Source organism: Ranitomeya imitator, chromosome 1, assembly GCF_032444005.1.
Source record: "Ranitomeya imitator isolate aRanImi1 chromosome 1, aRanImi1.pri, whole genome shotgun sequence".
Lineage (NCBI taxonomy): Eukaryota > Metazoa > Chordata > Amphibia > Anura > Dendrobatidae > Ranitomeya > Ranitomeya imitator.
This window is the reverse complement of record NC_091282.1, coordinates 1207042331-1207054947: the sequence shown is the minus strand read 5'-3', so window position 1 is coordinate 1207054947 and position 12617 is coordinate 1207042331. Positions and strand designations below refer to the sequence as shown.

The 12617-nt window shown below is 43.5% G+C and overlaps 2 protein-coding genes across 2 annotated transcripts in view; one reads left to right on the top strand and one right to left on the bottom strand.

Annotated features, from left to right (window-relative positions):
• THNSL2 (threonine synthase like 2) overlaps positions 1–4445 on the bottom strand; it is a 90480-nt gene extending 86035 nt beyond the window's left edge. The window contains exon 1 of the mRNA XM_069744948.1: positions 4424–4445. The gene's annotated coding sequence lies outside the window, so the exon portion shown is untranslated. The remainder of the gene's footprint in view (positions 1–4423) is intronic.
• Positions 4446–5012: 567 nt separating this feature from the next.
• Positions 5013–8300, top strand: LOC138657269 (fatty acid-binding protein, liver-like). Its single transcript, XM_069744945.1, has 4 exons — positions 5013–5169; positions 6238–6410; positions 7084–7173; positions 8174–8300. Exons 1-4 carry the CDS (start codon positions 5103–5105, stop codon positions 8225–8227), a joined length of 384 nt encoding a protein of 127 aa, XP_069601046.1. The 5' UTR covers positions 5013–5102; the 3' UTR covers positions 8228–8300.
• Positions 8301–12617: the final 4317 nt, after the last annotated feature.

Genomic DNA, 12617 nt, shown 5'->3' with positions numbered 1-12617 from the left:
ATACTACATACAAGGAACAAATACCGCCACACCATAAACAGACCATATATTACCACCACATAGTGACTCAATAATACCACATACATGGGACAAATACCATCACACCATGACCAGACCACATATTACCACCACATAGTTACCGAATAATACCACATACAAGGAACAAATGCAGCCGGCCCACATTTTATCACAACATAGTGACCGAATCATACCACACACAAGGCACAAATACGCCACACTTTGATCACACCACATATTAAAATCACAGTGACCGAATAATACCACATAAAAGGGAAAAATACTGACACACCATGACCAGACCACATATTACCATGACATAGTAACCAAATAATACCACATGCAAGAAACAAATACTGCCACACCATGATCAAACCACATATTTCCACCACATAGTGACCGAATACTACAATACTGATCATTAATTAATAAAACACAATACTAAGTGACATTATACACAGGAGCTCTGTATATACTGTCACTGTACATGTAATACACTGATCACCAGTGACATACACAGAATCTCTGTATATAATACCACATGCAAGAAACAAATACTGCCACACCATGATCAAACCACATATTTTCACCACATAGTGACCGAATACTACAATACTGATCATTAATTAAAAATACACAATACTAAGTGACATTATACACAGGAGCTCTGTATATACTGTCACTGTACATGTAATACACTGATCACCAGTGACATACACAGAATCTCTGTATATAGTGTCAGTGTACATGTATTACACTGATCACCAGTGACATTTTACACAGAAGCTCTGTATATAGTGTCAGTGTACAGGTAATACAGTGATCATCAGTGACATTATACACAGGAGCTCTGTATATATTATACAGTATATAGTGTCACTGTATAGGTAAAACACTGACTCACCAGTGATGTTTCTAGTTGAGGTCCTTCATCTTCCTTTTCTTTTTCAGCCTGCACAGACCGCCAACACTTCTTCCAGCCAGGACTCGTCTCTGCATAAAATAACACACATTTATCTGGTGCCCAGCTTCCAGAGCACACTCCCCACTTTTTCCCTTTCTTCTACACTACGCAGCTGAACACAGACCACCCACCATTTATATATAATAAGCTTTTATGCCACCCACCATTCCAAATATAAATTATAATCCATCACCTTGCCCCCACTATAAATAGCCACTTTCCCCACCTAATAAATATGTAAATTAATTAGCCCTTGTACTCTTTTCCCCAATTCAATATTAGTCACTGCATCCTCAACGGACCCTACTATGTACCTCCCGCTCCCCCGATTCATTATATTTACATGTCCCTACTGCCCCAATTCATTATGTCATCTCTTCTTTCTCTCCCACCCCCACTCTATTCATTATCAATTTCGTTCCCCCACATTCAAAACATCATTTACTCTCCCCCACGCCAATTCACCATTTACTGTTCCCCAATCACCAAGGACTCTGAGAAAAACTCCGACTGCCGAGGTGTGCGCTGCGCACAAAACATTGCACAATGGGGCCCAATGAGCAAAAACACAACAGGCGGGACCCAGGCCCCCTCTGTACTGCTGCCCAACTGGCACCCTACAGCAGTAAGGGCAGTAATGCCCTGATGGCGGCCCTGATTTCAGTGTTACCTGTGGGGGCAGTGACAGGATGGAAACCTCTCTGCTACTAACGGCCATTCTCCGGCTTTGATTGATGTGTATGACTCGCTCTGCGTCATTCACATAACCCAACAAAGAAATCGATATTAGAAATAAGGCTATAGTAGCATGATTCAGCATACAGACCAGGGGCAATTAAATAAATATGGTTTAAATAGCTAGTATCTAAACAACACTCAGTATAGGGTTACAGACAGGTATATTTATCAGAGCTCCAACCTGCAACAGTGGAACCCCCATTTTGGCAGTATGCTTCGGGTCACTGTCCAGTTGGAAGACCCATTTCTGCTCAAGCTTTAACTTCCTGGCTGATGTCTTGAGATGTTGCTTCAGTATTCCCACCTAATCTTCTTGTCTCATGATGCCATCTATTTTGTGAAATGCACCAGTCCCTCCTGCAGCAAAACATCCCAAAAACATGATGCTGCTACCCCAGTGTTTCTTAGGCATCCGAGCTTCTCCCTTTTTCCTCCAAACGTAACGATGGTCATTATGCTCAAAAAGTTCCCTTTTTAGTTTCATCAGACCACAGGACATGTCTCCAAAAATTAAGGTCATTGTTCCTGTGTGCATTTGCAAACATTAATCTGGCTTTTTTATGTTTCTTTTCGAGTAATGGCTTCTTCTTGGCAGAGTGGCCTTTCAGCCCATGTTGATACAGTACTCGTTTCACTGTAGATATTAACACAATTTTACCAGCTTCCGACATCATCAGCACTTGTCAGACCAAAGCACGTTCATCTCTGGGACCCAGAACCCATCTCCTTTCTGAACAGTATGATGGCGGGACATTCCCATCTGGTTTGTTTTTGCATATCTGTACAGATGGATGAGGCACCTTCAGGTATCTTGAAATTTCACCCAAGGATGAGCCAGACTTGTCCAAGTCCACAATTCTCTTCCTGTTATCTTGGCTGATTTCTTTAGACCTTCCCTTGATGCTACACAAAGAAGCAGTGTGTTTCAGGTGTGCATTAAAATACATCCACAGGTGTGTCTTTAGTTAACTCAGATGTTGCCAAAATACCTATCAGAAGCTTCCAAACACATGACATCATCATATGGGCAATCCAGAATTGTTTAAAGCCATAGTAATCTTAGTGTATGTGAACTTTTGACTTTGCAGTAAGTAATAAAATGCCTTAAAACATTATCTCTCTCATTTTTCTGGCATTTGACAAATATTAATAATTATGGTAATCCTAATTGACCTAAAACCGGAAAGGTTTATTCTGATTTCATGTCAGGTATTGAGAAAAACATGCACATGCTCTCCACCCTCCTGTCTAGATCACATCTCACCACTTGTACATTTGATCCGCTCCGGTCCCACCACATCCCTAACCTCATCACAGTCTTCATCCCAACCCTAACACACCTCTTCAACCTCTCGCTCACAACTGGTGTCTTCTCCTCATCCTTCAAACATGCCAAGATCACACCCATCCTCAAAAAGCCCTCCCTCGACCCATTCCCCGGGGTCCAGCTATCCCACGATATCTCTTCTCCCTTACGCCTCAAAAATACTAAAACAGCATGTCCATCTTGAACTGTCCTCCCACTTCTCCTCCTGCTTTATCTTTGACTGGTTACAATCTGGCTTCCAATCCCATCACTCAACTGAAACTGCCCTAACTAAAGTCACCAATGACCTTCTAACCGCCAAGAGCAAGCGACACTACGCAGTCCTCCTTCTCCTAGACCTGTCTTCTGCCTTTGACACTGTGGACTATTCCCTCCTGCCACAGGTTTTATCATCTCTTGGCATTACAGACTTGGCCCTATCCTGGATCTCGTCATATCTAACAGACAGAACTTTCAGTGTCTCCCTCTCCCTCACCACCTCCTCACCTCGCCTCTTGTCTGTCTGTGTCCCTCAAGGCTCAGTTCTGGGACCCCTACTCTTCTCCATCTACACCTTCAGCCTGGGACAGCTCCTAGAATCCCATGATTTGCAGTATCATCTCTACGCCGATGACATGCAGATCTACCTATCTGGACCTGATCTCACCTCCTTACTCACCAAAATCCCACACTGTCTGTCTGCTATCTCACCTTGTTTTCTGCTCGCTTTCTAAAACTGAACATGGACAAAACAGAATTCATCATCTTTCCCCATCTCACTCTACCCCTCCACCAGACCTATCCATCAAGGTCAATGGCTGCTCACTTTCCCCAGTCCCGCATGCTCAGTGCCTCGGGGTGATCCTCGACTCTGCCTCCTCCTGCTGTCTCAAACTCAATAATATTTCCCGGATCCGTGCATTCCTCGAGAACGAAACCACAAAAACACTAGTGCAAGCCCTTATCTCCTGCCTTGACTACTGCAACCTCCGACTCTCTGGACTCCCCTCTAGCACTCCGGACCACTCCAATCCATCCTACACTCTTCTGCCCGACTAATCTACCTGTCTTCCCGCTATTCCCCAGCCTCTCCCCTATGCCAAGCCCTTCACTGGCTTCCTATCATCCAGAGACTCCAGTTCAAAACCCTTACTATGACATACAAAGCCATCCACAACCGGTCTCCTCCATACATCTGTGACATGGTCTCCCGGTACTTACCTGCACGCAACCTCTGATCTTCACAAGATCTCCTTCTCTAACCCCCTCTTATCGCTTCTTCCCTCAACCGCCTCCACGACTTCTCCCGTGCTTCCCCCATACTCTGGAAACCTCTACCCCAACACATCAGACTCTCGCATACCAAAGAAACCTTCAAAAAGAACCTGAAGACTCACCTCTTCCGACAAGCCTACAGCCTGTAGTGATCCTCAACCTACTGAACCGCCGCACAACCAGCTCTACCCTCTCCTAGTGTATCCTCACCCATCCCCTGCAGACTGTGAGCCCTCGTGGGCAGGGTCCTCCCTCCTTCTGTATCTGTTAGTTTTTTTTTGTTTTATTTTTTTTTTGCTCATGTTTATTGCATTTGTCTATACTTGCCCCCTTTTCACATGTAAAGCGCCATGGAATAAATGGTGCTATAAAAATGTTTTATAATAATAATTATAATAAATAACATGTGTCTTTTTATATAGTGTAGGTAAATTTGTAGTGTATTAGTTACAATTTTCTAAGATGCGGAATAAATAAGAAGTCACCTGAGAAGTTTAAGACGTCTTTTAAGACTCTAGCCTTCGCCCTATTTAGGAGCAGTAGACGATTTATCTGCTATCGTTGGCTTCAATATCACTTAGTACTCGTTATCACTCTGAGTTGTTACATAGTGGTCAGCATGACCATTGCTAAGGCAAACGTTAATGTTTGAGCTGAGTTGTAAAGGCAAAGATGACATCACCTTACCTCTGATCAGCCTGATAAATCAGGACATTTAAGCTCAGGCAGGACTGAGGTTCTCCTTCACTTCATCTCTCTCTCTCTGTCACTCACTTTGTAGCTGAAGACTTTTCTCTCAAAATGTCTTTTGCTGGAACCTATGAGCTGCAGTCCCATGAAAATTTTGAGGTGTTCATGAAAGCCATTGGTAAGTGACAATGACATAAAACTGTACTGGAACAATATAATAGAGTTTGGATGTTCAATCAAGTAGAATCTGATATGCTTAGGGTTTGAGAAATAAGATGTCCCTCAAACAAGAGAAGGATACAGTAATGTCACTGCACTATTACCAGCGATATCGCTAGAATTAGGACAAGGGTTTAGGGTGGTCTTATTATGGGAATATCAGTAATTCACTAATGTTTAACTTGTATATCATTACTAGTCTCATTGTACCTGTGAGCACCAGTTATGGTCGTCTTACTTGGTTGGCACCTCAGTAGATGCACTTACCTAGAAACCTATTGGAGAAGATATCTGTAAATTATAGTAGAATTAATAACTCACACCAACTTTTCCTGATATATGGAGCCAAACATGATGATCTATATCAAGTTCTAGTCTTGGTCTACCATTTTGGATGGCGTCAACTGGTATAGGATTTTCTTAGTTAGATGACCTCTTAGAAGGTACAAATATGTTTAAGACTTTTTTGTAATGTTTTGTTTAAATTATAGCAAGAGTGAAAAGTCCTTTTTTAATTATGTTCTTATTTTATGTTGTCAAAGATTGCTTCAAGTAGTATATCATAATTCTTACTTGATGACCCTTTAGTAGGTATTGATGACCATTAAGGGTAGGTTGGGTTTAAATGATAGTAGCTGAAGGATATTAATGGTACCAATCCAAATTTCTACTATTTTGCAAAGTAATGACTGGTCGGTAATTAGGGTACATTAGTCTCTTGCCATGAAGATTTCTTCATCCTTGTGATATTTGGCAGGGTTCATTAGACTTTTTGTCCCCTAAACTCAAAAGCCCAGAACATGGTAAAAGTGTTGTCAGGTCTCACCTCCAAAGACTCCGAGATGTCAAGCAAAATCTTAAATGCTTATCGGGACCAGGGTTGATTAGACTTTTTGTTCCCTAAACTCAAAAGCCCAGAACCAGAACATGATAAAGGTGTTGTCAGATCTCACCTTCCAAAAAATTTTAAATCCTTACGGGGACCATGTCAAATGTTTGGGTTGATTTTCAACGCTCTTTGTTTCAGGTCTCCCTGATGAGTTAATTCAGATCGGAAAAGATATCAAGAGTGTAACCAAGATTGAGCAGAATGGAGATCACTTTGTGGTCACAGTGACTACCGGACCTAAAGTTCTACGTAATGAATTTGACATTGGCAAAGAGTCAGAAATCGAAACTCTTACAGAAGAAAAAATCAAGGTAAGAAGAATATTTGTGTTTTGAAAAAAAAAAAGACTTTTCCTTAAAGGGGCTCTATAGTTTTGAAAAGATTTTCCTACTTATCCAAAAAAACAGCACCACACCATGAACAGGTTATCTGTCGTACTGCATCTTAGTTCCATTCAATTCAGTCCTACTCGAGGTGGAGGTGCCAAACGCAACCACCATTGGACAGGCTGAAATAAGAGAAGGACTACGCTGTTTTTAAGTCAATGTTTTATTATTGTGTACACCTTTCAACCAGTAGATATTACAATAGCTGACCCCCAACGATATTGATTGACATTGGTGTTTACCATTGTACTATAGACCATAAGGTGTACCCTTCTATACCCTGCCTTTAATTCCCTTGTTCCTAATCGGATAGGATGGTAAATCTTACTCATTTATGGTAAATAAGTAGCTTTAGTGTTATACCAACAAATTTGTAGGACTAGGCCAAAGCCCGGTATGGAAACATGTGTCAAATGTTTACTCGAATTCTCCAAAGTGAAGGCATGGGCAAAGTTTTCCGTGATTTTCAATCCAAGTCTTTAAGGTTCCTCAACAGGTCATGTCAAAAAAGTATTTCGTTGAAATATCATATATTCTGGAAATGTTCTCCTAAGTCTAGTGGGTTTATCCATTGACCAATGCCTTTGTTTCCTTCTAGACTACAGTTAATATTGTGGACGGCAAGCTGGTGGTGCAACTGAAGTCTGTCAAATCCGTCACAGAACTTTCAGGAGATATCCTAACCAATGTGAGTTTTCATCACCTGGATTAATGAGACTGAGGGAAAAATATTCAACTGTGTTCTTCTTGTTAGCTACAGAAAGGTCCATAGACCAAACTCAAACATATCCAGTGTAGTCTAAAACTAGGCTAAACACTTCTGCCCAGACATTTCGGTGATCAGTGGGAATCTTAGCACCTAGACCAACAATTACTAAAACTACTTACATGGAAACACAAAAAGCAATGGAATGAAATTGAAAGGGAGAAGATACAGAATAGACATTGGAAAAAACTTTTTGACAGTGAGGGTGATCAATGAGTGGAACAGGCGGCCTCGAGAGGTGGTGAGTTCTCCTTCAATGGAAGTCTTCAAACAAAGGCTGGACAGACATCTTTCTGAGATGGTTTAGTGTATCCTGCTTTGAGCAGGGGGTTGGACCAGATCACCCTGGAGGTCCCTTCCAACTCTACCATTCTATGACTCTATGTCACTATAGCAAGTCAACGTTTTAGGAAAGTGTAGCCATTCTCTAACGTTGATCTATCATGTGCCACAAACATGTAATATTTTACCGTGGTGTAAACGCCGCTGTTCTTCTCAATCTGGTGATGTTTCTCTTTCGTTACTGTGTCTCTCCATTACAGAGATATGGCACCATCTTTCCTATGTACAAATCCAGTATTTTTATCCAAATGGGCGTGGTCCTCAAGAACACTCCCATGAGGGAGCATGATAAGCTACATTTACGTACAAGAGGGAGCCATATCTCAGGATAAGACTGGTTCCGGGATAAAAGAAAAACAAACACTGGATTCAGGAGAACAGCGCCGTATACATGATGCAAAAATTACAGAAATATGGAAACTGACATGTCCTCTATAAAGAATAATAATCAGACTGGTGACTCAGCTAAAATGCCATGCTCATCAGCAGTTCAGGGTCTTTATATAGTTTTATTACACAGTAAGTGTGATCACAATCTGTATATCGTTACTTCTAATAATAATCTTGTTTTATCTCTTAGGTTATGACTCTGAGAGACATCGTCTACAAGAGAGTGAGCAAGAGGGTGGCATAAATGAGAAACCTGCTATTACTTTTACTGTGTAAAATAAATGATGGCAAAATAAAAGTCTCATGTTTACAATAAATTATCACAGTGCTCCAAATTTCTAAAAATCATGTAGCAAAAAAACAAATTTCATAAATAGGACAAGATATTGTGGCAGTTATAATCCTGTCCATAGGGGGCAGTATTATAGCAGATATATTCTTGAACATAGGAGCAGGATTATCTACTATATAATTGTCTAAGGGGTACTTCCATCTGTCCTTCTTTCTGTCATGGATATTCATTGGTCGTGGCCTCTGTCTATCATGGAAATCCAAGTCTCTGATTGGTCGCCGCAAAACAGCCACGACCAATCAGCGACGGGCACAGTCCGGAAGAAAATGGCCGCTCCTTACTCCCCACAGTCAGTGGCCGGCGTCCGCTCCATACTCCCCGCTTCCCGCAGTGTCCCCGGCGCTCCGCTATATACTCCCTGCAGTGTCCCCAGCACTCCGCTCCATACTCCCCGCAGTCAGTGTCCCCGGCGCTCCGCTCCCCGCAGTAAGTGTCCCCAGCGCCCACTCCATACTCCTCTCCGGTCACCGCTAACACAGGGTTAATGCCGACGGTAACGGACCGTGTTATGCCACAGGTAACGCACTCCGTTACCGCCGCTATTAACCCTGTGTGTCCCCAACCTTTTACTATTGATGCTGCTTATGCAGCATCAATAGTAAAAAAAGTAATGTTAAAAATAGTAAAAAAACAAAAAACCTGCTATACTCACCCTCCGTTGTCTGCTGAGGTGCTCGCGCCTGCCGCCATCTTCCTTTCCCAGCGATGCTTTGCGAAATTACCCAGAAGACCTAGCGGTCTCGCAAGACCGTTAAGTCATCTGGGTAATTTCGCAAGGCATCCTGGGAACGCAAGATGGCGGCAGCCGCGCGCCCATCAGCACAGCGCCGTTGGATCCTCGGAGGCGCAGAGACAGTACGCTGAGGAGCAGCGACCAGAATGGTGAGTATGTTAGACTACAAGGGGAACTCGGATCGTTAGGTGAGTATGTTTATTTTTAATTTTTTAACCTGTGACCTACGTGGCTGGGTAATATACTACATCACTGGGCAATATAGTACGTGGCTCTGTGCTGTGTACTACGTCGCTGTGCAATATACTACGTGGCTCTGTGCTGTATTCTACAAGGCTGGGCAATATACTACGTGGCTCTGTGCTGTATACTACGTAACTGGGCAATATACTACCTGGCTGGACAATATACTACGTCGCTGTGCAATATACTACATGGCTGGGCAATATACTACGTGGCTGGGATATATACTACGTGGCTGTGCAATATACTACGTGGCTGGGCAATATACTACGTGGCTGGGCAATATACTACGTGGCTGGGCTATATACTACGTGGCTGGGCAATATACTACGTCACTGGGCAATATACTATGTGGCTGGGCAATATACTATATGGCTGGACAATATACTACGTGACTGGGCAATATACTACGTCTCTGGGCAATATACTACGTCTCTGGGCAATATACTACGTGTCTGGGCAATATACTACGTGGCTCTGTGCTGTATACTACGTCGCTGTGCAATATACTACGTCACTGGGCAATATACTGTACTATGTGGCTGGGCAATATACTATATGGCTGGACAATATACTACGTTGCTGGGCAATATATTACGTGGCTCTGTGCTGTATACTACGTGACTGGGCAATATACTACGTCTCTGGGCAATATACTACGTGTCTGGGCAATATTCTACGTGGCTGGGCAATATACTACGTGGACATGCATATTCTAGAATACCCGATGCATTAGAATCGGGCCACCATCTAGTAGTAGTTATATTCTTGTACATAGGAAACAGTATTATGGTAGTTATATTCTTGTACATAGGGGCAGTATTATAGTAGTTATATTCTTGTACATAGGAGCAGTATTATAGTAGTTATATTCTTGTACATAGGGGCAGTATTATAGTAGTTATATTCTTGTACATAGGGGCAGTATTATAGTAGTTATATTCTTGTACATAGGAGCAGTATTATAGTAGTTATATTCTTGTACATAGGGGCAGTATTATAGTAGTTATATTCTTGTACATAGGGGCAGTATTATAGTAGTTATATTCTTCTCCAGATACAGGCAAAGTATATTAACCCCTTAATGACCACCGATAAGCCTTTTAACGGCGGCAGTTGAAGGTACTTAAACCACAGCGCCGTTAATTAACGGCGCTGTGGAAAAAGTGAATAGCACCCCCAGAGTCTGATTTTCTCTAGGGTCTCGGTTGCTGGGGGTAGCCGAGACCCCAGAGAACATGATTCAGTGTTTTTTTACTGACCCCCGGGTTGCGATCGCCGGTAATTAACCGTTTACCGGCGGTTGCAAAAAAAAACAAAAACGCGATTTCCCATTTAATTTCTCTGTCCTCCGATGTGATCGCACATCAGAGGACAGAGAAATGGGGTCCCCGATAGCCCCCTGATACTCACCTGTCTCCCCTGGTGCTCCTCATGGCTCCTGATGGGCGCCGCCATCTTGTTCCGGCCAAAAAATGGCGGGTGCATGCGCAGTGCACCCGCCGGCCGGCACCCAGAAAATCTTTGGGGTCTCAGCTGCCAGGGGTAGCCGAGACCCCAAAGAACATGATTGGGGTCGGTTTTTACCGATCCCTGTTTTGCGATCGCCGGTAATTAACTGTTTACCGGCGGCCACAAAAAAAAGAAAAAGTGATCTGTCATTCTCTGTCCTCTGATGTGATCGCACATCAGAGGACAGAGAAATAGTGGGATTCGGGGACCCTGCTATAATTACCAGTGTCCCTGGGTCCTCCTGCGTCCCCACCTGCCCGCAAGCTTCTTCATCCAGTAAGAAAATGGCGGGCGCATGCGCAGTGCGCCCGCTATGATCTGCTGGCTGGCAGCTGGAGGAGTTGGGGCTAATTTTAGGGTTAGGGTTGGGGCTAAATTTAGGGTTAGGATTGGGGCTAAATTTAGGGTTAGGGTTGGGGCTAAATTTATATAATGAGCCCCACACTTTATAAGGGTCCCCACAGCAGTCCCTAAAGAGTGGCCCCCTCACTGTTTCAAGGTCCCCCATTGTTTATGATATATGCAACAAATCCCAGATCCTGATGGGTCCAGCAGCAAGTCCCGAGCGGACCAACACGATGTCATCGTGCCGGCACACGCACAGGAGGTCAGAGCGCCAACGTGGAGTGATGAAGTCACCGTGCAAGGACTTTCACGTCTTGCGTATGCGTCAGTGCATCGGCTGTTCTGTAGACTACAGGCATAAAGTGTCCTGCGGTTTACAGAACGAAGAGCAGTAGTGCAGGAAGATCAAGTCTAGGGTGGAGAAGCTCCAGGTGGGCCCCGTGAGCTCGGGGCCTGGGGCGACCATACCCTCTGCACCCTGCTAGCTACGGTACTGTGACTATATTTGATGACCTACGAAGTACACTGGGATCGGGTACATCTGCCACTCTATTTTCCTCAGTATATAAAAAACTAAAAAAAACATTTAGTAATTCCGCTTTTCCTTGATTCTCAGTGACAAACTCCATGTTACCATTATTCGGGGGACCTACCTGTGCGGACCTCGTTTTTTCTATGTACCAGAACATGTAAACACATTGGACATTATTATAGTACCAGAGATATAGTAAAAAAAAATGTCTGGCTTTATTGAAGTAATCACATATTACAATATAGACGCAAACACAGATACAGTAACTGATAAGTTTCAGAACCTTACTCATTAAGAATCAGTTGATCTGAAATCTGTCTGGTTCTGTAACTGTGTGTTCATCTGTATTATATTATGTGTTTACATTAATAAAGCCAGACAGTTTTTTTAAACAGATCATGATGTGTCTGGCCTATGTGATCCATGTACCTTCTGAAGAGTGAGCCGGATTTTCTTTGCTGTATTCAGTATTATAGAATTACTAGCTATTGAACCCGTTCTACGCCCGGGTGGCGAGCATTTATATTGGTATATGGTCTCCATCCTGGTATGTGCTGCTCCATCCTGCGCCCCCATCCTGTCATGTGCTGCTCCCATCCTGCGCCCCCGTTCTGTCATGTGCTGCTCCCATCCTGCGCCTCCATTCTGTCATTTGCTGCTCCCATCCTGTCATTTGCTGCTCCCATCCTGCGCCCGTTCTGTCATTTGCTGCTCCCATCCTGCGTCCCCGTTCTGTCATGTGCTGCTGCCATCCTGCGCCCGTTCTGTCATGTGCTGCTCCCATCCTGCGCCCGTTCTGTCATTTGCTGCTCCCATCCTGCGTCCCCGTTCTGTCATGTGCTGCTCCCATCCTGCGCCCGTTCTGTCATTTGCTGCTCCCATCCTGCGTCCCCGTTCTGTCATTTGCTGCTGCCATC

What these genes read in the sequence shown, in the direction of transcription:
- LOC138657269 (XM_069744945.1), top strand. Translation starts at nt 5,103, where the DNA reads ATGTCTTTTGCTGGAACCTATGAGCTGCAGTCCCATGAAAATTTTGAG. An exon ending in GGTGTTCATGAAAGCCATTG is followed by an intron (nt 5,170 to 6,237) that starts GTAAGTGACAAT and finishes TCTTTGTTTCAG; the next exon opens with GTCTCCCTGATGAGTTAATT. An exon ending in CAGGAGATATCCTAACCAAT is followed by an intron (nt 7,174 to 8,173) that starts GTGAGTTTTCAT and finishes TTTATCTCTTAG; the next exon opens with GTTATGACTCTGAGAGACAT.